Source organism: Phacochoerus africanus, chromosome 16 (genome assembly GCF_016906955.1).
Source record: "Phacochoerus africanus isolate WHEZ1 chromosome 16, ROS_Pafr_v1, whole genome shotgun sequence".
Classification (NCBI taxonomy): domain Eukaryota; kingdom Metazoa; phylum Chordata; class Mammalia; order Artiodactyla; family Suidae; genus Phacochoerus; species Phacochoerus africanus.
Genome location: NC_062559.1, coordinates 3,057,958 through 3,085,397, shown reverse-complemented (window position 1 = coordinate 3,085,397; position 27,440 = coordinate 3,057,958). Strand labels below are relative to the sequence as shown.

General features: G+C 56.5%; 1 protein-coding gene across 1 annotated transcript in view; it reads left to right on the top strand.

Annotated features, from left to right (window-relative positions):
- LOC125117667 (dipeptidyl aminopeptidase-like protein 6) overlaps positions 1-27,440 on the top strand; it is a 260,710-nt gene that overhangs the window by 223,993 nt on the left and 9,277 nt on the right. Inside the window, exons 13-16 of the mRNA XM_047763699.1 lie at positions 6,963-7,010; positions 16,434-16,532; positions 18,977-19,046; positions 20,243-20,437. Of these exons, the coding sequence (XP_047619655.1) occupies positions 6,963-7,010; positions 16,434-16,532; positions 18,977-19,046; positions 20,243-20,437 (412 nt within the window). The remainder of the gene's footprint in view (positions 1-6,962; positions 7,011-16,433; positions 16,533-18,976; positions 19,047-20,242; positions 20,438-27,440) is intronic.

Below are 27,440 nucleotides of genomic sequence, written 5' to 3'. Positions count from 1 at the left end.
GCGCTGTGCCCAGCGAAACCATGGCCCACCGTCTGTGCCCGCCGGAGCGCTCCTTGCGCTCACCCTGCCGGCTGCTTTGAAGCCATTGGCTCAAGAGCTATTCAGATGATGACGGCCAGACCATCCGAGCCTCCGTTTGCGTACCGTCCGTCAAGGCTCCGGTGGAAATTATCTGTCCCTTAAACGACCTTTGGGCAGACAGCTGAGAGCAACAAGGACAAGCACTGTCTCTGTGAATTTCCTTTTATCCGCATGACGTCTTTCTTTTCCAGCTTTGGGTCTTTTTCATTCCTTCGCTTTCATCTGTAATTGTCACCTCTCCCATCCAGTCGGGCCGGTGACAATCAATGTTCTGACATGAATGGGACTGGAAACCAGAGATGCAAAAATAGATATTTTCTGTTTGCAAGTCTATTGTGTAATTCAAAGCTTTTCTTCTTCTAATTGGACTTTCTTCCCCATCTGGCAGCTGTCTTGATTGACCAAAATCGCCGCATGTGTTGGTTGTGAATTTCCTTGCTGCGGTGTTATCTCCCGCCTCGGGAACCGTATAAACTTGGAAGTCGGATATTTACCTTGAGCCAAAGCTGTCTATGCCACCATCCAGAGTTTGTAAAAGGCCAAATATGGTTCGTGTTGCAGCCTCTCGTTGTGAGCAGCTCTGAGCAAATGAAACGGTTTTCATGCAGGTCTGCATTTCAGTTAGAACAAGGGTGTATCCGCTCTGAGACATGCTGACCTACTAAGGACTTAAGAACTGTTAGGACGGGTCAAAGAGAACCAGGGTAAATAATTCACATCTGCGCAAGTGTGTTCACAGGTGCCTGCTCACCTGAGTCTAGGAGCGTGTGCATGAGCATGTGTCCACAGGAGAACACATGGAGAATCGGGTATTTGATATATGACCTGGTTGACAGAAGCCTCTGCAGTAACATAGAATTACATGCTCTCGTTTGAAAGCAAATCCTATATCCTAAGAGTAGCCAAAAACACGCAGCCCCTGGAAGGGCTGCTGGGACAGAGTGGAGAAGCCATCCCGCTTCTCTTCATCCTCACTCCTTCCCGCTGCGCCTCGCCTCCACTTCACAGTGGGAACAGCGCCCCCTCCTGGGCAGGAGCATCTCCTCCCGCCCGTTTACATCTCAGGAGGTTCCGGGCCCCAGGTCACAGCATCCTAGCCGGTGGAGCAGGCTGTGCCCTCTCCAGGAGCTGGTGCAGTGAGGCAGTGTCTGGCACCATATCGGAGCCTAGAGCAGTGGCTTCCACATTAGTGCTGCAGCCTCTGTTCCTCTTACTAAGAACAGACGTTACACCCTGTCGTCCACGGTTAAGACCCAGAGGAGAAAAGTCCCTGGGCAGGAACCACGAAGTAGCCGGGGGCAGAGCTAGAACCAGAGCAGTTCTGACCGTGTCCTTTCCGCGGAGTCAGTGTGCAGACGCCACACGGGCCAGAGAACGGCGGTTAAGCAGGGTGCTGTATGTTCTGGCCGTGTCTCCAAAGCAAAAAGCAGGACTTCCCAGTTTGTGCACACGGACGATGGAGGAGAGACTTAGAGGCGGCAGTGATGGAAAAGGAAGAGCTTCCTAGTGCTCAAAATGACACATTTCATCAGCTGGTTGTTGGCTGGACGTGATAGACTCTGTCTCCGCAGTGACTGTCTCGCTGGAGCAAAGCATTGGAAACGCGGGTGTTTTGCAAAGGTATTCAAGCAAAAGTACATTTTCGAGAGAGGATATCAGTGCCTTAGAACCCAGCCCTGCATGCACCGTGAGTTGGAAGGTGAAGAGACACTAGCGGTTGGAATCCAGTGTCTCTGCCCTCCTGGGACCACGCCCCCATCCTGGGACCCTCAGCACCTCCTCTGGAGGGGTTTTCTGGCTCCTCTGGCAAAGGCACAAGTGGACATGAACTTCAGCCCAGGACATCTCTGGAGCCACTGCGTTTCTGTGAGCCCCCTTTTCATTTCCTCTGATCCCAGATGAAGGAGGCCCTTTCAGCCCAGGTCCCAGCATGCACGTGGGTCCCAGCCCACGTCGCCTGCAGGAGATCCCAGCACCGCCACAGCTGACCCCTTCCCAGGACGTAACATTAACAAGGAACGAACGTGTGTTGTTTGAAAGCACTGAGGTTTGGGGAGTTCCCATCGTGGCTCAGCGGAAGCGAATCTGACTAGCACCCATGAGAATGTGGGTTTGATCCCGGGCCTCACTCAGTGGGTTAAGGGTCCGACGTTGCCATGAGCAAGCTGTGGTGTAGGTTACAGATGAGGCTCAGATCTGGCATTGCTGTGGCTGTTGATCCCTAGCCTGGGAACCTCCCTATGACACAGAGGCAGCCCTTAAAAGAAAAAAGCACTGAGGTTTGGGGGTTTTGTGTTGGAAACCACAAAACCACAAGCTTATTTAGTGAAGACTGACTATAAAATCTCTGTGACACAGCAATTGCACTGTGAGAACAAGCTTAACCGATACAGTCTTACCTGTGTGCAAAAATCTGTGATAGTTCCCGTCGTGGCGCAGTGGTTAACGAATCCGACTAGGAACCATGAGGTTCGGTCCCTGCCCTTGCTCAGTGGGTTAAGGATCCAGCGTTGCCGTGAGCTGTGGTGTAGATTGCAGACGTGGCTCGGATCCCTCGTTGCTGTGGCTCTGGTGTAGGCCAGTGCCTACAGCTCCAATTGGACCCCTAGCCTGGGAACCTCCATATGCCGTGGGAGCGGCCCTAGAAAAGGCAAAGAGACAAAAAAAATGTGTGATAGAGGGATTTATGCTTCACTGCTTATGGGAATGAAAAAAAACACAAGGAAACAGCCTAAATTTCCATCAGAAGGGCATGGGCCAAATAAATTATGGTATACCCATCTAGTGGAATACTATACATCTGTTAAAATGAAGAGGTACAGCCTGTGTACGAACATTATTTCTGCCATGGTATGTTACAGTATTTAGCATTCTGCAATGTAGTGTTTTCAGGCCATGTGGTATTTTTCATACGTGTCCATGTCCAGAGGCATCTACCTACCCACCTCGTGTGCCCTGCGATCTTCCAGTGGGGGAAGAGGCTGAAACCGCATGTAAGTCAGCCTCTCCCCTGCTCGTGGCAAGCCCAGCAGTTGTTGCTCAGACGTAGCTGCCGTTCAGTACCATCTGCTACGTGGCTCCTTGTTTCCACGGGCAGGGCTCTCTCTGAGATGTGGTCCAGGAGCGGAACTGTCTGGTTGTGTGTCGGGGATCTTGGTTTTTCATAGCTGATGCTCAGTTGTCCTCCGAAGTAGCGGCCACATGATGTGTATTTATAATAATATATATGCCACGTATATATGAAACATCTCATGGAGAGCATATATGGAATATGCAATGCACACATAATATAGGACAATATATAATGTACGTTACATGTGATAGGAAATACATGTATACGGAGTATGATATATGTGATACCATACGTGCCACATTATTGCATTGCCCTCCTGTGCATTTGGCCTCTTCCTCTCGCTGTTGTCAGACTAGGTATTAAGACAACATACAGATGCTGTGGGCCTGAGATATGCTATATCACACTGTATGTAGCATACGTATTGTTAGGAGGACACCCCATGTGGCAAAACACCTTTTAAATGTGCAGGGAAATTATTTTCAATACTACTTTCCAGATACCAGTTCCCTCTGGGAAGGGAGCAGGTGGAAAGGAGATGAGAGACGGACAAGGACATTCGGGCAACCCCACATCCGTGAATCATGGGGGTTTTTTAATTGAAATATTGTTGATATGCAATGTTGTCTTGGTTTCAGATGTGCAACGGAGTGATTCAGTTACACATACGTATAGACATATGTTCTCTTTCCCTTATAGGTTGTAATGAAATACTGAGTATCCAGCAGGTCCTTGCTGGTTATCTGTTTTATATACAGTAGTGGGTGTGTGTTAATCCCAAACTCCTAATTTATCCCTCAGTATTTGTTTTTATTTTATTTTATTAAAGTAAGCCAATATAGTATAACCTTAAGGTGTGATAGGAGTTCCTGTTATGGCTCAGCTGGTTAAGAACCCAACTAGTATCCATGAGGATGAGGGTTCGATCCCTGGCCTCGCTCAGTGGGTTAAGGACCTGGCATTGCTGCAAGCTTCAGTGTAGGTCACAAACGCAACTCAGATCCGGTGTGGCGCTGGTCTCGAAACCTCTGTATGCTGCCGGTGTGACCCTAAAAAGAAAAAAAAAAAGAGTTGGTAAAGCTGCATATTTCCATGAGCCTTTTAAATATTTTTATTTGTATGTTTAATCGCTTCTGTGTAAATCTGATGACATACATGCAGAGAAACATTTTAGGCCATTTTAGAAACATTTAAGTTATTTTTGGAAAGTGGAGGTGAGTGGGATCTTTTACCTGTCACTTGGTTCCTTTCTTTAGTGTTTGCATTTTTTGGAATCGAGTTCATGAATTTGAAAATGAGAAGGGAATCATCCAGGCTCAGCAGCTTTCCTGTTGTACGGATGAGGCATAAAGCTCCCCAAACCTGCCTTGTCTCATCTGCAAAATGCGGTTGGAAGCACCTGCTTTGCAGAGCTGCTGCGAGGATTAGAAATCATTCATATTAAACATGGGCGGAGTGGCTTTTACATAGTAGGCACTGAAGGAGTAATCATTGTTTACGTTATTAATAAGAAGGTAAGCTACGCTCTGTTTGTAAATTCACTCACCCTGAAACGTGCAAAGACACAGCTTCGTTATTTCTCAGTAACCGATCTGTTCCTCCACGCGAGCCCCCAGTGGGTCCATTTTCCAGTGGATCTTCTGGCCAGAAAACTTAGTCTCTCTGAGCATTTTCACCCTACAGCCAGGGTTCCGTGAGCACTGTGCCTTTAGGTTACAGGCAAAGTCTCCCTGCTGCCACCCCTCCCCTGTCCCTGGGTCAGGCATGCCAGATTTGGCAAATACCAAGACAGGACGCCTGATAACAGTGGATTTCTGGTAAAACAACACGTACAATTTTAGTAGTAAGTCCCAATACTGTGTGGGACATATTTACATTAAAAATGTGTATTGTCTCTGAAATTCCAATGTAACTGGCTAACCTGCCCTTCATGTGGGCGGTCTTATCTGTGGCTGGGGGGCGGGGGCACATGGTCGGGGATAAAGCCTCAGACCCTCTGGACTCTGGATGTGCCCCCAGACAGTGTCCGTCCGCCCAGCGGGGCGTGGGGGTGCTCTGCTCCGAACCAGCCCCACCTGCCTCTCCGTGGTTCCTCAGACCCCATTGCTCTTCTGCCGCATCCTCTCTGGGCCCCGGACTAGAAGGTCCCCTCTGCGGTGGGGCAGGAAGTTCTGATGATCCTGGCAATGCTCCCAATAGTACATGTCCTCCAGCGCGGAGGCAGCCACCTGCTGTGAGTTGCTGGTGACCCAGGGCCCCAGCCTGAAGCAGAGACAAAGCAGCACTGGAGCCACAAGCTCCCACAAGGGTCCATCTCGCTCTGCCTGCCGGCCCGCACCTGCCTTCACTTCCTCTCTCTCCCTAAGTCCACGGGGGCCCAAAGGGGCAGCTCTCCCTGCTCCTTCTGCTGTGGTCTGTGGTTATTCAGTCAGCATTCACCCCACAAGTACCTGATCGAGCCCCGAACACTCTTCCAGATGCTGCAAATAATGGCAGTAAATAAGACATCGTCTCAGGAGTTCCCATCTTGGCTCAGTGGTTAATGAATCTGACTAGGAACCATGAGGTTGCGGGTTCGATCCCTGGCTTTGCTCAGTGGGTTAAGGATCCAGCGTTGCCGTGAGCTGTGGCATAGGTCGCAGACGCGGCTCGGATCCTGCGTTGCTGTGGCTCTGGCGTAGGCTGGTGGCTACAGCTCCGATTCGACCCCTCGCCTGGGAACCTCCATATGCCGCGGGAGCGGCCCTAGAAAAGGAAAAAGACAAAAAAATAAATAAATAAGACATCGTTTCAGAATTTGTTTGTATGAATTCTGGACTTACATTCTAGTGCAGCTGAAAGGGACGGTGAGCAAACATACTGAAATTTTGGATTATCAGGTCCCAATGTTACAGTACGTGGCAGTGCCCTGTGAGTCGGGGGTGGAAGCTGGTTGGATGGTCACGGAGGCTGTTCGTTTCCATTGAATGGTTGGTGGAGGCGTGTGAGCAGAGACTTAATAAATATATGAAAAATCATTTAGAAAGCCCTTTTTCTCTTTCTGGATCTCTCCCCTTTGTTTGGGCTGCACCCTTCGGCATGTGGAAGTTCCAACATGGACCAAACCCATACCACACCAGGAACGAGAGCCACAGCAGTGGCAACACCAGATCCTTAACCCGCTGAACCGCAAGGGAGCTCCCTGGACTTTCCTGTTGCTAAAGAGACTAACAAAGTCGACCTACAGACTCCACTGACGGCTGCCTGGCCCCAGGTCCTGATCAGCAGCTAGCTGCCTTCTCTGGCCAGAGCTGTGGCTTCTGTCCAGCCTCGGAGCTGGAAGCTGCGAGCTGTGTCATCAGGGAAAACATTTGCGGAACAATCCTGGTACCGGAGGATGTTTTTCCCAGTGCTACCCGGAGACCAGCAGAGGGCGTGGCTTCCTCCCCAGGGGCCGCAGAGCCACCTTGAAAGTGACCTAGGACTGAGGCTGGAGCGACTGACCAGACCTCAACACAACATGGAGTGTGTCTGGATGGTCAAAATGAGGTTGCCAGGGTCTCAGCAGATGGAGTCTTAGTGAAATGATGTTTTATAGTCATCCAAACCCGTTTAATTGGGTTTGTCGTCACCGACACGGGTTCACAGGTAGAAGATGCGGCTTTCCCACCGGGGGCCCGGCCGCTGCCATCCGCCGTGGCTGATGCCTCTTCCGCGGAGCTGGGCGCCTGGGGTCCCCAGATGAGCAGTTGGAAGGAGGGCTTGGTTCTCTTTTGTTCTCAGCTAAGCTAATAGCCGTCTTCTCTTCTGGTTTCTCTACCCAACGCAGGTCCTGGGGTCCCCACGGTGACCGTGCACAACACGACCGACAGGAAAAGTAAGTGCTTTGGGGTCTTTTCTTCAATGTTCCTGCAGCCTGGGGGTGGGGAGGAAGCAGAGCAGCTCTTGGGACGATGCGGGCGCACTTTCTGTTTGGAGACAGAGTTGGGCCCTGGCAGTTCGGAGGGACCCCCGACCTCACCGATCGCCAGTATCGATTAGGCGTGAAGGGCCAGGCCACCCACCAGAAGGTCCCACAGCCCCTGCAGGGCGTGCCAGCCGACCCTCTGGGCAGAGCCCACGGCCACATGACCAGGCGGCCAGCGCTGGGCCCTGGAGCCCCGCCTGCCCACGTCCTCCCTCTTCGAAATCCACCCCCCACCCGGGGCCGAGGCTCCACGACGCTTGGAGCTCATCTGTCTCTGTGGGTCTGGGGGCATCGTCATGGCTTGGGGATGACACTTTCCAGAGCCCCTCAAGGACCCACGTGGGTTGCAGTCGACGTGAGCGCCTGTGTGTTTATGTGAAACATTGGCAATGAGGTGTGCAGGCCCAGGCCGACCCTGGCAGAGCTGGGGAGGAGAGGGAACGCCTGTTCTCAACCTTTCTCTTCCCTGCCCCCAAGCAATCCTGAGCTTTTATTTCCATGCCCCCCCCCCTTCCCACGGTGCCACAGCCCCCGTGCCACCTGCCCTGCAGGACCTGCTCACCATCCCGCCTTCACACAGAATCAGACTCACCGCAGTCTCTGTAAGTCCCTTGGGAAGTGGCTGGCCCCTGTCTCGATGGCAGGATCTCAAGCCCAAGGAGAGCTGGATCAGGGGGGAAGTTTTGAAAAGGAGCATATCTAGATGCTGGTTAAAAAATGCTTACAGGAGTTCCCCCTGTGGCACAGTGAGTTAAGAATCTGACTGCAGGAATTCCCGTTAAGAATCTGACTGTAGGAGTTCCCGTCATGGCTCAGCGGAAATGAATCTGACTAGCATCCGTGAGGACGCAGGTTCGATCCCTGGCCTCACTCAGTGGGTTAAGGATCTGGCGTTGCCGTGAGCTGTGGTGTAGGTTGCAGACGCGGCTCCGATCCCTCATTGCTGTGGCCGTGGTGTAGGCTGGCAGCTGTAGTTCTGATTCAACCCCTAGCCTGGGAACCTCCATATGCTGCAGGTACAGCCATAAAAAGAAAAAAGTAGTTACAGGAGGTCCCTGGTAGCCTGGTGGTTAAGGCTGAATAATCAGTGTTGTTGCTGTAGTGTTGTGGGCTTGATCCATGGCTTGAGAACTCCCAAATGCTGCAGGTGCAGCCAAAAAAAAAAAAAAAAAAAGGGTTACAGTATTCAAAAGTGGATAAAGTGGGTTTATTTAAAGAGATGATATTTGAAAACATCGCTTGGGGCTTCCAGCTTCTTCTGGAGTGTGGCTGTGCTCCTGGCCCTGTGGACAGGAAGGGAAAAGCTGGAAAGCTGTGTGGGATTTTTAGAAGTGACATGCATCACTCCGTCAGCCAGAGCCCCCGCATGTGGGCCGCCTGGGCCAAGAGAAGCTGGAGACACCTGAGTTTTAGCCGTGATCTTCACAGTAAGAAAAGCGGAGACGGAGTCTAGGAGGCCAGGCCCTGAAGGGAGGGACCTGGGGGTAGCTCTGAGCTACTGTGGGTTGATTCCTTTGGTCGGAGCTGGCTTGTCAGATCGTCCCTTGTCCTGAGCCCTGGAGGCACACTCCGGAGGGACCAGGTGTGCAGACAGGTGTACTCAATGCCAGACAGGTTCAGAGAAGGCGGGTGGCCCCGCCGAGGAAGGCTCTCTGACTGTGGCTGTGCACGCCAGGGCCCAGCACGGAACTAGCAGGGCCAGGGGTCCAAAGAGAGTGGAGAGGGGCTGGTTTGGGGCGCATGAGGGCTTGAGCCCCGATCCTGTCCTTAAAGAGTTTAGGTCGCTCGGGACGTAAAAGACACAGAGAAGAAGGACAGAAGCCGGAGTAATAAACGCAGCATCTAGGAGAAGCTGTAAAAGGCTCACCTATTCCTCAGAGCCTGGTTTGAGCAGTGCTTTGGGTTCTAGGTCTTTAAGCCAGAGACAAGGTCCCAGGAGGCCTGAAGGAAGAGATGGGCCTTGATCCAAGGCTCCCGAGGAAACCGGTCCGATTTGGGAGGGAATTGAGACTTCTGTTATTTCTCTGATTGGGAAGAGTCCTCATTTCCCCACACTGCTGGGGGCAGCAGAGCTGGATGTCTGAGACGTCTCTGGAAAGTCAGCAAAGTGATGCCAGAGGAGCGGGTTTCCCGTTGTCTGTCTGTGGTGGCATCCAGCCCCAAATGCGGAAACGCAGGGTGTGCTGCCGGTTGGGTCCACAGCAGCGGAGAGCCCGGTGCTGCCTTCCTGCCCAGCAGGAAGGCTGTGGGCCCTCCCCTGCCCTCCACCCCACCCGTCTCACCCAAACCTTGCCCTCCGTCTGCACTTGACCCCAAATTGTCCTCTTTGGGCGCCGTGTCCTCACACTCCTGCTCCACTGCTCCTTGGTCTCAAATCTGTCGTGGACGGCTGACCTGTACCTGCTGCCCTGGCCCTTACAGGTGGGTCCCGCCTTTCTCTGGGCACACCTGGCAGGTGCACTCACTCACCTTGCAGGTGTCTGGTAACCGTGTTTCCCAGACTTGAGCAACAAGCAGATGCTATTTAAAGGGGAAAAGTAAGACTTCTGAGGCTCTATCTGTGGACCCCGATGCAAGAACACAGACTTGGAGTTCCCGTGGTGGCAGCAGTAACGAACCCGGCTAGCATCCATGAGGACGTGGGTTTGATCCCTGGCCTTGCTCAGTGGGTTAGGGATCCATTGTTGCCGTGAGCTGCACTGAAGGTCACAGATTCGGCTCAGATTCTGTGTTGCTGTGGCTGTGGAGGAGGCCAGCAGCTGAAGCTCTGATTCGACCCCTAGCCTGGGAACTTCCATATGCTGTGGGTGCAGCCCTAAAATGCCAAAAAAAAAAGAGAGAGAGAGAAAGAAAGAAAGAAAAGGAAAAAAAGCATTGACCTGACGCTACATCTTATTTCCTAGGAAATATATTTCAATCCCAAACGGGCACAGCCAAAGAGGGCTTTCATAGTTTGGATCAGCAAAAGGTTATTGAACTTTGGCTCATCATTCAAATGAAAAAATGTAATCCCCAGGTAGCCTTTTCTGGCATGATGGGCAGGACATGTGCTGAGAGGTGATTTATCTGTTGACGACACTGGGCGTTGTGGGACGTCCTCACGCCGTGGCTCGTTGCAGGGAAGAAGGACCCCTGCTTTGTTCTGGGAAATCAGGGATTTCAGAGTAAACATGACATTAGACGACCGATCGGGCGGCTTTGCTGTGAAGACGGGAGACGGAAGGACCCGAGAGGCACAGGATCTGCCCACAGCACAGGCTCCCGGACGTGTCTTGTCCTCAGCCCCGATTCCCGCTTCCTTCTGTAAAAACCGCGTGCACGGGTGCCGCCTGGTTGTGGCCCTCAGCTGAGTGCCCCGCGGGCTCCATCCATCTGGGAATAACCCGTGATCACCACTCGCTGTGTGTAGCCGATGCCGGACCCCAGGCCTTGACCTCCAACCTCACCCCCACCGCCAAGGGTTCTGATCACCGGGGCCCCAGAGCATGGTGACCCCTGACCTCTGCCTTGCTCCCCCATCCTGACCCCATGAGGAAGGTTGCAGACAGCCTCAGCTCCGTCCCCAGGAGAGAAAACTGAGATTCACGTGGTGAGAATTCTGACCCAAGACTGTTTCTTCTGGAATTCTGACTGTGCAGTATCAAGTAATCTCAATGAGAGGGGACAGTGAGGGGCGGTTTGGAAAAATAAATAGGAAGGATTGGGGGATGGAGGAAAGAAAAAGAGCAAGATGAGGCAGAGGGCGACCGCCAGCGAGCTCACACCGGTCAGAGATGAGCGTTTAAATTCTTTAGTTCTGTCCATGAACACCTGCCTTAAGGTTGTGGCCTCACGGAGACCACGTGACCTGCAGGTAAGGATGTGAGCTGGAGACCCCACCCTGGACCCCAAGCCTCGGCCCCGTTCTTTGTGCTAGACAGTGACACCACGGAAAATAAGGGGGGCCAGCCTCACCCCAACTTGCCCGCAATCACATGGCCACAGCCAGGCCAGACCCTGTTCATGTGACACACACACCCCCCCCCCACTACAAGGTCCTGACCTTGGGGCCTCAGGTGCAGACCTGGGGCCCCAGAACCCAGGCCTTGGCTCTTCTGCCACCTGGGGAGCTCACTCTCTGGTCACCACTCCAGAAACAGCCCAGTTTAACCCAAAGCGGCGCTCAGTCCCTGATGGCCTTTGAGCCGGGCATGAAGGGCCCACGGCCATGGCACAAGTCAGGAAGGCAGCTCCCTGCACGTGGATCGGGGACAGTAAGGGGAGGGGGGAGGCCCACTGAAGGGCCCACAGCGGAGAGGGCTCTTGGGGAGGTGGCCTTTGGGCAGACTGAACAGCTGTGACTGCCAGCTCTGTGTAGCCCACGTTGTGTGACAGACAACAGAAGCTGTGGGAACACGACTCGGCAGGTGGCAGACGAGCCCTGGAAGATTTGCATCCGGTTCTGAAGTCGGCGACCATTCCAAGGGTCCCAGCCCTGCCTGGAAATTTGAAATTACTGTTTCAGAATTCTTTGTCCTTCCTGCTCCTCTGCCCCCGGCCCCACAGCCACCTTGGGGATATTTGACTTCTTTCCTTTTAGAAAATCGTGTCTACGAGCAGAGCCTGCGGTGTCAGACGTGACTTTGAATTATTTAGAAGCAGTTTCCTTAAGCGCGTAATTACGGTTGGGGCCAAAGTACACTCATTAGGCGCTGGGTGTGCTGACAGCTTGGATGCTGGGGAGAAAAACCAACACAATCCCCTTTATAGTTGCCGGCTTTAAAGTGAGCGTGAAAGCGGGAGTGAGCTGGGTGTGCAGACAGCTCGGATGTCAGACGGCTGTGGGCACCACTTGGGACAGAGCGCCTGGTGATGGGTTCGGGGCCGTTTCTGTGTCCGCAGCGCCCGTGGCGTCCCGGCAGCTGCATGGAGCCCAGATTCCCAGCCGCTGATAGGCACCTTCCCTGCAGTGCCCGAATGGCCTCGCCCGCCAGCTCTCTGCGTCGCCCGGCCGATTGGAATATCACAGCAGTTCCTTTCTGAGATTATACCAGACACCGGCTACCTGGTGCCTGTCCCCTTTCTCACTCGTTCTCTCTGCCTGGGAGCCCCTGCCCCCTACCATCCTCCTCCAAGGGGCCACCTAGGGGCCGTCCCCTGTGCTGCCAGGCACCTGGCAAACAGGAGGGATGACGGGGAGATGCCAGGAGGTGCCAGCGACTGTGGGACGGGTTCGGTCAAGCCCTCAGTTGCCTGTGTGCACGGAAAGTCCTCTGTATCCCCAGGCCCCATACGGGCAGCCCTTCTGGAGGGACCAGTGGTGACCATGTTTACGGCCGGCTCATTCTAGGCCAGAACACAGCAGGCTTGGGGACGAGCTCTCGGCTGAGTGCAGTGTGAGTGAAGCATATGGCCCCTTCTGCCCCTGGGGGCACCTGCTGGGATCCCCGTGTCCCCTGGAGGCTGGATGGCTGGCAGGTCCCATGGCTTCGAGCCCACCACTGCCCCTTCCTGAGTGGGGACAGAATTGGTGGGGCGGGGCGGCATCGGCCCACCGCACACACAGGCTCTTATCCCTAAAGCCGCTCCCCTGCGGGCACAGCACCAGCGCTGAGATGCCTACATCACCAGCCTTCAAGTTCCTGAGAACCTGGCTGGAGAGTCAGACACAGCAAAGAGGACAAGGACTCCCAGCCCTGAGACTCGGACTCCAACAGCCAGACGTGGGGAGGTGGCAGACATGGTCTTGTCCGGAAGGCACCGGCCCGGGTCCCGTCTGAGCCCCGCTGCCTGGGGCAGGATGAGCAGGGAGGACGGGTCCTGACACGGTGGGGACAAATGCTCAGGCAGAGCCGTCCCACCTACGCCACGAAGGGCCTGGACCATGAGAGGCCTCAGCAGATCCAGGCCAGCGCGGACCCAGGCGACAGGGCAGCGCTGCCAGGACCCACAGCCTCCATGCAGGGTTCGCGTCCCTGCTTCCTGCAGAAATGTGAGAAAGGGGCCAGCAGCTCTTCTCTCCTGTAGCTCCACTGCCCGTTGGCTTCCATTGGATTCTGGTCGCTGATGTCCCCCAATTTATCCAAGTGGCGATTCCACCAGTGGCCTGAACCAACAGGCTCTGGGAACAGGCCCAGCCGCAGGGGCACAGCTGGAGGCGGCCCTCGTGAGCCGGCACGGCTCCTACAGGCTCACGGTGTCCAGATCTGATAAAGCTAATTCCACCAAATATTAGAGGGAGGGGGCTCACATTTAATTAAGGAGTGGCCATTGTATGCTCCAGACCGCGGGTCCCCCCGGCCCTGGAGTCAAAAAAAGGAACCTCCGGGAGCAAGTCAATCTTTTCCTGTTTCCTCTGCCGAGCTCCTGCCCTCTTTGAATGCAATTACGGGAACAAATAAAGTGGCTTAACTGAAGTCCCCGGTGGGCCAGCCAGCTCTCTGCTGATAAAACCAGCTGTGTGGGCAGTCATGAAATGAGAAATCTAATATTTAACGAAATTTAATAGTCTGATGCTTTGGCGCCTTTCTGGGAAGGTGGGATTTCCATACAGAGAGACTCTGCGGAGGCCGTGCGATCGGAACAAGTGGGGCTTCCGGCCCGGGAAGCGGGGTACCAGTAGCCTGTGTGTGTGCCTGCTCACTCCGGGCGCACATCAACCTGCGCGTGAAGCGTCCCCCTCAGGATCAGCGTTGAGGTTTGCTGGTGTCAGAAACACCAACCCCAAGGCTCCCAAGGGAAGAGAAGGTGATAACAGACCTTAGAGGGGGTTCCGGGCTATTCATGGGGACACGTGGTCGTCGCCTCGGCCCCACTGGAGCCCCGCCCGGCCCCCCAGAAGCAGGCGCTGCTGCTGCTTCTCTGACAGCACCGGACTCATCCTCCTTCTTGTTGCTGAAAACTTCCATCCTCCGCTCCCACGAATCCCTCCTGCTCGCGAGCTCCCGTTTCTCCGGCCCGACCCACCTTCTCCCACCCCGAGGCCCGGGCCTGTGTCCCCCCGCCCCAGGCTGATCTCCAGGCGGGCGGAGAGGTCCAGATTGCGGACCCGAGACCCTGTGGGGGCCATGCTCCAGCTCCTCCCCTAAGCACTTGTTTGGGGAACCTCAGCGAATTTCCTCCGTTCCCAGGATTCATGAAATCGTCCCTGGGTGTCCCAACACCCAGTCAGTCGTTTAATGAAAACGGGCTGCGGTTTTGTTTCGGTTTTTGCTTTATGCGGGAAGCAGTGGTTACTAGTCAGGCCCCAGCTGCTCCAGCTCTTACCACCAAGAGGTCTGAACGCCAGGACCCTCTGAGAGCTTTCGGACTTTCTGAAACACCCAGCAGGCCCTCCGCCCCGCCAGCATCCTCCACCGTCGCATGCCCCCTTCCTCCTGGGGCCTTGAAGGGCAGAAAGACTTAAGTCAAAACCAGCCGTGGCTGCGGGGAAGAGGCCTCATTTCCAGGGGATGAACCAGATTCCCACAAACGGGTCTATTCATGTTCCTGGAAATTAGGGTGCGTTGTCCCTGGGATGGGGACAGCCAGGCGAATGGCCACATCTCGTAGAGCTGGGGTTAAGTGTGCCTGGAGAGGGTGCCTGAGATGGATGGTCGGGGCGTCTCTGTGAGGAGGTGACGTTTGGCTTGATGGAGGAGAAGGAGCCAGGGACAAGAGCTCCAGACGCAGAGCACAGCAAGTGCAAAGGCCCTGAGGCAGCCAAGAACTTGGAAGATGCTCTTTTCTTCACGAGCTTGTGGGGCTCTCTTAATTTTCCTGCCCTGTACGTGTGGAGAGAAATGGACCCTAAGCAGCTGCCGTCTCCTCTGTGTGTGCCTGGAACCCTGTGCTTAGGGGCTGAGGGCATTCGGACCCCAGGGAAGCCAGGGTCATCTGTGTTCTGAACACAGGCTGGCGGTGGGGCACGCCCTGCCCCACTGGGGTCGGGCCTCCCTTCCCCAGCTTGCGTGTGTGACCACAAGGAGAGGGTGCCGTCCCTGGGCTGCGTCTCTGGGTCTCGGACCTGAGGTCACATCTGTCTGGACCTCGGTGCACCTGTCTCGGGGACACAGCTGTCCCTTCCGGCTCTCTACAGAGGACAGAGTCTCCTGCGTGCTATGCGCTGCTCGGCCAACGTATAATTTTTTAAAGCTCTGCCTATTTGAAAATTAGCTTCACCATGTCTCCCCTCACATTTTCACTGACGCCAAATGCCCAAATAGTGCCCGGCGACTTGTGAAACATTTTGTTTATCTGCACATCGCGAGCCCTGAGGACTTTCCCTGGCCTCTGCCCCCGGGGAAGTTGGCTGGTCCTGTTCAGGGGCCTCCCCGGACCCCTGAGTATGTTGATAGAGCAGGTGGCTTTACAGATAAGACACTCAGTGCTGGAGGCCCCCTGGCCACGAGCGACAACAAAGCTTCAGGGCCCGCGTGGAGCGGACGCCTGAGCTGTGCCTGTGGCTCCTAAAGGCCGTTGTCATGGGGGACGGTTGTGAGGTCAGTTTGTTCTTTAAAATGTTCTCGAATGGTTCCCAGTGACTTGTGGAGCCCAGGGTAGAGCCCCTGGAAGAGGACGTTTCCAGTGGACCACGAGCTGTCCCAGGCGGGGTTGGGATGGGATGAGAGGCAGGAAGAGCCCGGGTCCTCTTACCTGCCAGGGGAAGGAGGAGCGGGAGGGGCCGCTTCTGCAGGAGACCAGTGCAGTGGGCGGTGGGGGGAGACGGTCACAGCAAGAGCCTGGGTGACTCATGACAACCTAAGGGACACGGAGCCAGTACGTCCAGGGTGTCCAAGGTCAGGGTCGAGCCGCCTCTCTGACTCGGAGGGAGGGAGCCCAGCCCGCTGCACGCAGATGCCACGGTCAGCTCGAGTGACCGTCCAAGCCTTGGTCTCCACGGCCAGACCCCCCTGGCTAAGGCAGGAAATCCGAATCCATCCACTCTCCCTGAAAACATCACAGAGGTCCCTCTCAGCTTCTCCTTTCCTCAGTGTCCCTGTGGCCGTGACCCTTGGAAAAGCACCGTCCTGTAGGCACGAGGTCGGTCTCCCGACCAAACACACCCAGAGCGATTCGTGTGTGAGACACGTGCTGGGAGTGAGAATCTCGGGGGCGGGGGGGCAGGGCCCCGACACCGTGCAAGACCCCACGGCCGGCTGCCCGAGCTCCTGATCTGAGCCAGACCTCCCTCCCCTCATCCTGGAACCCGAGCTCGGTCATAGTCCCATGCCTGCGGCTCTGGGTTCGAGCCGCGGAAGCAGCCATCCTGTGCTCCAGGCCGGATGCGGGAGGGAGCAGCAGGAGGTCCGTGGAAACCCACGGCTTCAGCAAGTGGTGGCTCAGCCTGAGCACGTCGTTTTCTCTCCCTTTCAGAAATGTTTGACCTGGAGACAAACGAGCATGTACAGAAGGCTGTAAACGACCGACAGATGCCCAAAGTGGAGTACAGGAAAATCGAGATTGACGATTACCGTGAGTGCCGCCTCCTCTCCTCTCAGAGGGAAAGCCGGGAGTCCCCGCTGTGGTGCAGCGGTAATGAACCTGCTTAGTACCCATGAGGACACAGGTTCGATCCCTGGCCTCGCTCAGTGGGTTAAGGATCCAGCATTGCCATGAGCTGTGGTCTAGGTCACAGACGCGGCTCGGATCCTGAGTGGCTGTGGCTGTGGCTGTGGCATAGGCTGGCGGCTGCAGCTCTGATTCGACCCCTAGCCCGGGAACCTCCATGTGCCACACATGTGGCCCTTCAAAGAAAAAAAGATAAAGAGGGTAACAGGGAAACTGGAACATGCACAGGTGCCGCTGTCAGGGCTGGGGATCCACAGAGCAGAAAATGAGGGCTGGAGAGGCCCGCAGGAGGGAGGCGGCACCGGGACCTCTCCTGGGGGTGCCGCTGAGGAACAGCCTGTGGCTCTCAAGTCCCAGCCCTGCCGAGCTGCTTTCTGCAGAGACCCTTCTGGTACAGAGAGCCCAGGGCGGAGACTTCCTCCTCCAAGAAAGGGGAACGCCACAGGAACAAAGCAGCTGCCCATGTGGATGGCATGGCCCGACTGGTCCAAACTGCCCTGCAGAGCCTGGGGCCCTGGTACTCAGGACAGATCCAAGGTCATGAGAGGGAGCCCCCAGAGTAACTGCGTACCTTCATGCTTTCCTTTGCCTGGGGAGAACCACGGGCAAGAAAACAAGTCGAGTTTAGATTGATGGTGGAGGGGGGAAGGGGGAGGGAGGGGGGAGGGGGAGGGGAGGGGGATGACCCAGCAAGCAGCCTCCAGGTGTCTGCCACCCCCTCGTGTTTGTTTGCAGACCTCAGGCAGCCCCATAATTGCGGGCCCGAGGAATGAAGAGATGGGGGTTCCTGCGTGGGAGCCTGCATGGCGCATGCTCCGTGGGGCCCGCCAACCCCCAGGGTCACACTTCCGCCTCCTGCCCGCTGCCCCCCACGCCTGCGCCTCTGTGCCCATCAGTCAGTTTTTCTGAGCCCTCCCTCAGAGCTTTCTCCATCTTCTACTTCCTGTCACTGCCGTTGAGGCCAGATCCGTCCTTTACAAGATTCCGACTCACCTCTCAGCCCAGGTCCCTCCTCCGCCCGGCACACCGGCCATCCCAGGGCCGTTTCCCAAACCCCGCACACGAACGGGTGCCTTCCATCCTCTCGTCCAGAAATGCAGAGAAAAGCCCTTAGAAACAAATGACCACCCCCCACCCCCACCCCACGGCCACGTGACTCCTCCTTGTGGGTGAATGGGATGAAGATGCACAGGGAGCAGGTGCCGCTGCGTGGGGGGAGGGGGCGGCCGCTCATCGCCCCTTTGGGTCCCAGAAAATCTGGACGATGTGGCCCGACCGACCTGTTTTTATCTTATTATGCTTTGGTTTTCATTTAATGCTACCAGAGGCTAAGGCTTTCCTTAGGGAAGCCATCCGTCGGAGGCAGGAAGGCTGTCCGAACGTATCCAGCAGCTTGTGGCCAGAGTCTGCCCGTGGGCTTATCAGTGCAGAAAGCAGCCCAGACCATGTTTTATGGATAATTCAGTGATAAAGGCTGGGGTCCCTGGGCCATTGATCTAATTTGCAAGCCATTAACATTCAGCCAGAATCAGTAATAAGACCCAGGTCAGAGCAGGCTGCTAAGCTAGCCCCCCGCCTGGGGTGTAGCTATAGTAATTGTACTGAAAAAGCCACTAATTCCAATTTAATTGCTAATCTGGGCTGTAGTTAACATCAATAAACAGTTTCTGACTTGGGCAGGAAAGTTTGTCTGGGGAAGGACAGAAAAGGGTGATGAGGGACCCCTCCCCAAGCTGGCTGGGTCCCGGTTGCTAAGGACCAGACCTGAAGGTCCTTTGCCCTGGGAGCCAGCCTGTACCAGCTCCCTCCTGCTGCTTCAGGACAGCCAGACCTGCCCGGCTCAGCCTGCAAACCAAACACAAACCAAGCATAGCCCCTGGCTTTGCAGAGAGGGTGCCCACAGCTCCCAGCCTCTCCCTCTGGGTCACTGCCCCCCGCCTCACCACCCCACCCCGCCCTCAATCTCCGCCTCTCCCTGTCCCCACAGCTCCCCAGTATCCATCCCCACGTAATTGCAGGTTGCAGCAGTGCCACGCTGTCTTAGGGACTTCTTTTCTCCCTGCCCAGAATCCTACCTTAGCAAGCGCTTACAGTCGTCCAGGCTTTTCTGTTTTTCAACACCTCTTGTTTGCAAGGTTGCATTGAAGCTTCAGATGGAGAAAACTAAGCCTCAAAGAGATTGAGCGCTTTGCCCAAGTCCACAGTGAGCCCATCACCCCGTCTGCGGAGGTCCGTCTCCTGCCCCCAGGGGCGCGCTCCCCGAGGCAGGCACACCGGGGCCAGTGCCCACCTGCCCTCCCCTCCCTTCCTGGCCTGCTCATCCTGCCTTGTGCTCTGTTTCTGCCTAGACTTGCCCGTTCAGATCCTCAAGCCTGCAACCTTCACCGACACTGCCCACTACCCCCTGCTCCTGGTGGTGTAAGTACCCGAGTGAAATAGGACCAAACGCTTAGGGAGGGAGAAAGCAGAAGCATGATGTCGTCACAAACTGAAAACTTAGAACAATTTAGCGTGTTCTTTCTGTAACTACCAGTGCCTCGGACGTTGAAGGAAGGCAGGCCCTGTGTCTCCTCGCCCCACTCACCTTGGGGATTTGAGACACGGAAAGCAGGTCTTAGATCGGATTCCATGGGCCCAGCTTCAGTGGCTGGTCAGGGGACCCAGGGACCCAGGGATGCGGGAAGGCTGATGGGCTCTGGGGAGCCAGCCGCATGTTTATAGGAAGGCCACCTCAAACAGGCTCTGCTTCCCCTCAAACCAGAAAGGCAAGAACGCCTTCACAGCGGCTGCTGCTAAGTGGAGCTGGTCACTCCTGTGATGGGGGCCAGACAGACAGCCTGGGAAACGGAGCCCAGGAGGGAGGGGAAGCCTTCGGGCCACATGGAAAGGCAAACCCAGGCCGGGGAGAGAACTTGTCAAAGCTTCTCTCCCCAAGAAAATGCCCTTTGGGGACAGCGACCTTCCCAGAGCCCTTGTGCTTGGCACAGCTCTGGGAGCCCTCTGTTTCCCACCACACTCCAGGCAACAGGGCCTGGGGTCTGGAGTTGGGCAGGTCGGCTGGGGGTCAGGGACCCCTCCTGGGGGGGACAGCCCCTTGAGAGAATCATAGGACCTGGTGACCGGGCCAGGGAGGGCCCCTCGAGAGAATCATAGGACCTAGTGACTCCTGGGGCGGGGACAGCCCCCAGAACAGAATCATAGGACCTGGTGACCGGGGGTCGTGGACCCCTCCTGGGGTAGGGACAGCCCCCAGGACAGAATCATAGAATCTGGTGACCAGGGGTCAGGGGTTCCTCCTGGGGCGGGGCAGCTTCCAGGACAGAATCATAGGACCTGGTAACCGGGGGTCAGGGGGTCCCTCCTGGGGTAGGGACAGCCTCCAGGACAGAATCATAGGAGCTGGTGATCGGGGTCGTGGGCCCCTCCTGGGGCGGGGACAGCCTCCAGGACAGAATCATAGGAGCTGGTGATCGGGGTCGTGGGCCCCTCCTGGGGCGGGGACAGCCCCATGAAAGAATCATAGGACCTAGTGACCGGGGTCGTCGGCCCCTCCTGGGGTGTTGGACCAGCTGCTGCCCTGAGCAGCCTCTGCCAAGGCCCGCCTGTCTCTCCAGGGACGGCACCCCGGGGAGCCAGAGCGTGGCTGAGAAGTTCGAGGTGACCTGGGAGACGGTGATGGTGAGCAGCCACGGAGCCGTGGTGGTGAAGTGTGACGGCCGGGGGAGTGGCTTCCAAGGGACCAAGCTCCTGCATGAAGTCAGACGGAGGCTGGGCTTGCTGGAGGAGAAGGACCAGGTGGAGGCTGTGCGGTGAGCACCCTGGGCAGCGGGGGGGGGGAGCGCGGGGGGGGCAGGGCTCCGATCAGGAGGGGGCATGTCCTGCCTGGGCTGTGCCAGGTCCTCTCCAGATGCGTGCTTCTCATCATGCACCTGCTGCCTGTGATTTGCTCGTGCTTACAGAATCCTCTGGGCAATTCCAAAGTCGGTTTCTGCTAGGCCTGTTCTTCCCAAGGCTTGGATACCGGTTTTTGCTCAGCCGGGTGACTTGTCTGTTTCGCTGTCGAAACCAGGTTGCAGAGACCATGAGGGGGCGGTCCTCTCGGCCTCCCGGCCCTGTGGTCACCCTTGCCAGTGTCACACACGTCTTCACTGCTGGTCACAGGGGAGAGCGAGAGGCCGAGGCGTGGGAGGGGAGGACGGAGGCCGGAGAGAGATGTGAGTGGGGCTGGAGCCCCGCTCAGGGCACCTTGCTCCTGAGAAAGGACCCTCTGCACACCCCGAGTCCCAGGCGGCAGGTCAGAGTCCCCGCTCAGCCCTGGGGACCCACACTTTTTGTCCCGTCGTCCCTTCGCTTCCCAGCCCTGAGGCAGCAGGACCCATAGCGTGTCCCAGAGAACAGGAGGAGACTTAGCACAGGAAACAGAGGCTCAAACCTATCATGGAACTTCATTGTCAGCCTGGGGAAAAAGACGTCAGGCACCTGTGCCAGGCCGACGCCCCGCCTGCAGGTGCGGTGACACAAGTAGAGTTTTCACGGTTTGACGGCACAGCGGACGTCACCCCGGGTGCAGTCGGACCCGCAGACTCTCGTGCTCGGGGACAAGAAGGGCGCAAAGCAGCGTCATCACGTGCATGGGGGTAGGGCTGCTCGAGGCTGGACACCAGCCTCTGAAGAAGGTGGATGCACAAGCGCCCAGGTGACTAGGTGTTTGTTGCCCGAAGGACCGTGAGTGAGCTGGAGCTCCCGTCGCCTCTGTCAGCGCAGATGTGTGCTGTGTAGGTTTAAAAGGTTTCCCTTTACCAACTTGAGAAAACACTTTCTCTCTTGTTTTTGAAAAGACCAAGAGCGCGTGGTCCTCGGTAAGTGACTTTTAGGTGGACGAAACCTCGAGTGAGGGAGTGAACAGTCGGTCCCCTCAGGGGACTGGAGCTGGCGAAGGGACCAGCAGGGCGCCCAGGCCCCGTGTGTGTTCCCCGCAGAGACAGGCAGAGAGAAACCGGGGCCTGGAGAGTCTGGGAAGGCGTCTGTTAAGGGCGCTTCCACCTGCACGTTAACAGCAGCTCAGGTGCTTTGCAAGTATGGAGCGGTGTTGGCTCTGGGAGTCCAGAGGGATGGCGGGCCTGAGGCTGCTTGATCCAGAGACAGTGCCACCAAAGACCCGGCTCCCGCCATCTCTGCGCTCCGCCGAGCACACGGGCTCAGCCTCGGGCTGAGTGAGTCTCCTCATGCTCTCAGCATGGGCCAGAGCACCTGCAGCAGACTGAGAAGGGAGCCCGGTCCAGAAACTTCCAAGAGGATGGGAGGAACCTCCCCAGATGCACCCAGCAAACCTCCCCTGACGTCTCCCTACGACTCCAGAGCCAGAACCATCACCCCCCCAGAGCCCACGACAGGGGCGGCCCCCTGAGACCCAGTGGGCAGAGGAGGGAGGGTGGGTGACAGCGCAGCTGGGGACAGAGGAGCAGCAGGTGGTGCCTGGCCAGCACCAGCCTGTGTGCCCCAGGGCCTCCTCAGGAGAAGGGCATGGGGCTGGGCGTGGGGCCCCCTCAGCGGGCAAGCAGGATGCCCTCAGTGGTGAAGACAGAGCCTTCTGCCCACGGGGCCTCCCCTGTCCTCCTCACTTGCTGCCGCCTCCTGTCCCTGCCCACCCTGGCCTGACACCTTCCAGAGAAGCCCAGAGGAGGACCCTGGGTGTGGGCACAGGGCTGAGCAGGGGGACGAGCGGGCACAAGGGTGATCCACGCTCATGGCATCTCTAAAAATAAGGGATCGGCCAGCCAGCTGTTCAAAACAGGGCAGAACCTGAGTCAGCAAAACAGCAAATAATGTCAGCTTCTAAGCCAGTGGGGCTAATTTACAGCAACAAGAACACCAGCCCTGGCCAAGCTTGCAGCGCCAAACAAGGAGACCTTCTAGGTAGCCGACCCCAAGTGCCTCAAGCCACAGAAAACTCCACTAAGCCTTATTTCAGATCTGGGTCTGATTTGCATTCATCGAAAAAGGAAGTAGCCCAGGGAGTTCCCATCGAGGCTCAGCGGAAATGAACCCGACTAGTATACTTGAGTTCGCAGGTTCAATCCCTGGCCTCGCTCCGTGGGTTGAGGCTCCAGCACCACGGTGAGCTGTGGTGTAGGATCCCGCGTTGCTGTGGCTCTGGTGTAGGCCGGCAGCTGTGGCTTCAACTCGACCCCTGGCCTGGGAACCTCCATATGCCATGGATGTGGCCCTAAAAAAAAAAAAGCAAGAGAGAAAGAAGTAGCCCAGTTTTACCAGTTTAAGAAACCCTGAGACCAGCCCCACAAGGCTGGGCAGTTCTCCAGACTTCCTCCTCCTCCTGCTTCTGCCCTGCAGCCCAGTGGTCGCAGCACGTCGTCCCTCCCAGGCTGAGGACCGAGTGAAGGAAGCGTTGACCCCAGAAGGGAAGCTCTGGGCCCGGCTGGGGGAGGGGTGGCTACAGGAGCACCTGCAGCAGCTGCCCGAAGGGGCTTCTGGGAGGAGGTGGCTCTGGGCCAGGACCCCACCCTGGAGGGTTCCTAGGCAGGAAGTGAGAGGTGGGCGCTCCACACAGACCATGTCACAAGCAAGGGTCAAGGCGAAGGAGGCACAGCCTGGGGCTCGCTGACACGCGCCTCGTGGGTGGGCCACGGAGGGCAGAGGACACAGAGGTGGGGCGGAGTGCTGGGGAGACCCCCACCCCAAGGTGCCCTCTGAGCAGCAGGGTTCCAGCGGGGGGTGTTTAGCAAGAAGGTGAAAGGTCCTCTTTGTTCTTCGGAACCATGATTCTGGCAGCAGGGCAGCAAGAGTTCTGGCAGAAAACATTCCAATGGGTGATTTTTTTTTTTTTTTTTTTGTCATTGGCTGCACCTGCGGCCTCTGGAAGTTCCCAGGCTAGGGGTCTAATCGGAGCTGCAGCTGCCGGCCTACATTGCAGTCACTGCAACATGGGATCTGAGCTGCGTCTGCGACCTACACCATAGCTCACGGCAACACAGGATCCTTAACCCACCGAGCGAGGCCAGGGATCGAACCCATGTCCTCATGGATATTAGTGGGCTTTGTTACTGCTGAGCCACAATGGGAACTCCTCCAGTGGGTGATTTGAGGAGAGATAAACAGCATGCGTGTCTGCAAAGGCCTGGCAGGGTTAGGAAGATCGGGGGCTGGGGGCTGGCGACCTCAGGAGCAGGAGGCCAGCCAGGGCTCTCGGGGTCCCTGAGATGGGAACTGGGGGCACGGCACCATGGGGGGGGGGCAGGACGGGGTGCTTCTGGGGCAGAGTCAGCAAGATTTGCGAGCGAATGCCAAGATGGACAAGCTGGGAACACAGAGCTGGACGGAGAGTTCTGTGACCTTGGAGACACTATGCCACCCATCACGCAGAGCAGGACAAGCCTACCCGCCATGTCGCCCAGCAGGCCCCTCTCCGCCACATCAGTCTCTCATGGGGAGGTTCCCCGACTCTGAAGGCGCTGAGAGCGGCTGCGACTCTGGCATCACATAGGGTCCCAGGAAGCAGGACCCAAATGCCCTCAGCCACGCGGAAGGCGCGTTAGTGCAGGCGGAGCACAGCAGGGCCAGAGCTGTTAGACCGCGGGGCGCGGACCTGAAAAGGACAGGCTGGAGGAAGAGACCGGGCTTCCGATGCCAGCGGGGCTCGCGGCATCTCTCCTGGGCTGATGGGGAGCCCAGAGCCAAGGGGTCCAGCCCAGGACCCCAGGCCAGTCACTGGTGGGGACAGCTTGAGCCACGGGGCCACGTGGAAAGTTGGAAGGTGTAACCGCTGGCAGCCATCAGGCAACCGCAGCCAAAGGCCAGGTCTGTCCTCCACCTGAGGGCTCCGAGGGGACACAAACCCATCACCTCTGCGGGCCCCTCCTGGACCCGCACCGACATGGCTACACAGTGCCCGTGGCTTCACCAGCTCAGGCCCTTCCTCCGGTTCCAGTGCTCCTGTGGGTCACAGCACGGAGTCAGCGCTGCCACCCGCAGGTGTCAGCCCACCTCGGCTGGATCCTCCATCCTTGCTGTGCCTCGGGCCATCTCAGTGAGAAATGTGCTCCGGGAGCTCCCATTGTGGCTGAGCAATAATGAACCCGACTAGGATCCATGAACACTCGGGTTCGATCCCTGGCCTCACTCTCTGGGTTGGAGATCCAGCGTTGCCATGAGCTGCCATGCAGGTTGCAGATGAGGCTTGGATCCTGTGTGGCTGTGGCTGTGGTGTAGGCCGGCAGCTGCAGCTCTGATTCAACCCCTAGTCCAGGAACTTCCATATGTATGGCCCTGAAAAGCAAAAAAACAAACAAACAAACAAACAAACAAAAAGGCTCCAGGCTCCTTCTTCCCCAGGCTCCATTGTTCACCAGGAAACAACCATCACGTGGGATCCACCTGGCTGATTAGTGCAAATAAAGCAACAAGATAATGCAAATATTGCATACGGGGGGAAAAACAGCTTTCCTTGGAAGACTCCAGAGGTCTTTGCAAGTGAAGGTCATTTACCAAGATCCAGAAGTAAGGCTCCAGGTGGTTAGATGGAGGGGCCACCCGCAGCCGTGGAAGCAGGGCTGAGGATAAAAAACCCGAGACGTTTTACCAATTGGAACGGAGCCCAAGACCCGGCCCCGTGTCCTTGAGATGCACGAGGCCCCCTCTACCTCCGGGGTCTCCGAACTGCCACATGGACCCCCGCAGGGGTGGTCTGGCCCCCGCCAGCCGTGGGGCAGAACCTCATGGACCAGGGTAACCATCCCCCCCCCCCCGATAATCCCAGGGGCACGTCTGTGTATCAGGGATTCGGATCCCGAGGAGAGAATTCAGAAACTTGGGGAAATGTATGCATTGGTTTCACGGGTGTGGTCATGAGGTTGGTGAAGGCCAGCCTGTGTGTGTGTGTGTGTGCGTGCATGCACGTGCGTGAGCGCACATCAGCTCCTAACCCTGGCAGACACGACTGGAAGGCCGCCTGGCTATCCTGTGATACCCCCGCAGTGTTTGGGGGCTTTGTGTGTGTGTGTGTGTGTGTGTGTGGATTTAACATTTTTTATTTGTAAATACAAATAATCTACAATTTGTTCTTACGGAAACACCTCGTTCGTACCTACCATTGAGATATTTCTGGAGATCGTGGCAGCTGTCGCCTGGATGGGACAGGTGGCCCGGAGCTCTTTAATGGGGGGACGATAACGTATCGGCTTGGAGAGATCTGAGTGAGAGGCTCCATGACCTCTGCTTGTCATTTGAAAACTCTTCTAGAATAATATCTTCAGAGGCCGTACTTTCATGAGAAGGGCGTTTAGCGTTACAAACATGATCACTGGCATCTGGCTTTTAGCAAGAGATAAAAATGATAAAAACAGCTCTTTTTTTTTTTTTTTTTTTTATTAGCCGCACGGTGTTTTTAAGAAGCAGGAGTTCTAGAATGCTGAGTTCGTTTCCTAGGGCTGGACCAAGGTGTGGGCAGGGCTCTCACACCAGGAGGGGATGGTCCTTCTTTGCCTCCTCCAGGCCCTGGGGGTTGTGGCCATCTTTGCCGTGTAGACCGCCCCTCTGATCCCGAATCGTCACCCGCCCAGCTGTATCGTCCCTGTGTCTCTGTCTCTCCTCCTCGTAAGGGGACACCAGTCACGTTGGATTAGGAACCTGCTCTACTGTGACCTGATCTTAACTGCTTACATCTGCCGTGGTCCCTGTCGACAGACAGGGTCACACACCGAGGTTTGCAGGGGGGCAGAAATGCAGCGTATTTCGCGGAATTCAACTCACAACAACAGCGGACCTCAACCAGGCAAATTCCCTCGCGCCCCCAGCCCTGCTGCCCAGGGGATCCACAGCAACCACACTTCTTCATCAGGTGTTCGCCTCCGAGTTTCTGCACACAGGTGTCATCACACACCACTTCTCGTCGTGTGACTTCCTGTCGCAGCAGGTCGGGGTTCAGCTGGGCCACCTCCGCCCTCCCCTCCCCGTGCAGCCCCATCGACGGCCCGGTGAGCTCCGCAAGCCCGGGCACAGGATGGCTGGGTGGATGGAGCCCTCCGCGGAGCCAGGCGGGTCCATTCTAGCCCGCCCTTCCCCTGCTTTCCTGGAAGTGTTGCTTTGTCTTGCACTTGGTAACTCTGTGCCCTTGCTCATATTTCCAGTTGTCCCTGCCACTCGGGCTGCGCCCGAATGTTTACCCTACAAGTGGTCTGTTCCAGCGCCTTTGCCTTGAGCTGTAGCCCCGTTGCTCCTGCTGCACTGGGACCAGGGGTCGGTAGGGTCACTTTGATGCCCATTCGCCACTTGCCTACACGAGATCCTTTGTCAGAGACCCACAGATGCGTGTCTCCTTGTAAATTTGCTTTTTCCCTCCTACATCTAGAAAATACCCCAGCATGTCTGCCTTCTGTTCCCACATTCGAAATTACTGTTCGTCTTTCAGAGAAAATCCACCCAGAAAATCCTTTCTCACTGGAAGGCCCTGGCATCGCCCACCGTCTGGTGTTGCTGTGAGAAAACCCACATCACTGTCTTTGCTGACCCTTGGAGGTGGCCTGTTTTCAAAGGAGGATCCCCTTTGCCCCAGGCCTGAAATGTCAGCCCCAGATGTGGGACTTTTCAATCTAGGGAACGATTGGTCTTAGGTCTTGGAAAGTTCTTTTTTTTTTGTCTTTTTGCTATCTCTTGGGCCGCTCCCACGGCACATGGAGGTTCCCAGGCTAGGGATCTAATCGGAGCTGTAGCCACCGGCCTACGCCAGAGCCACAGCAACGCGGGATCCGAGCCGAGTCTGCAACCTACACCCCAGCTCACGGCAACGCCGGATCGTTA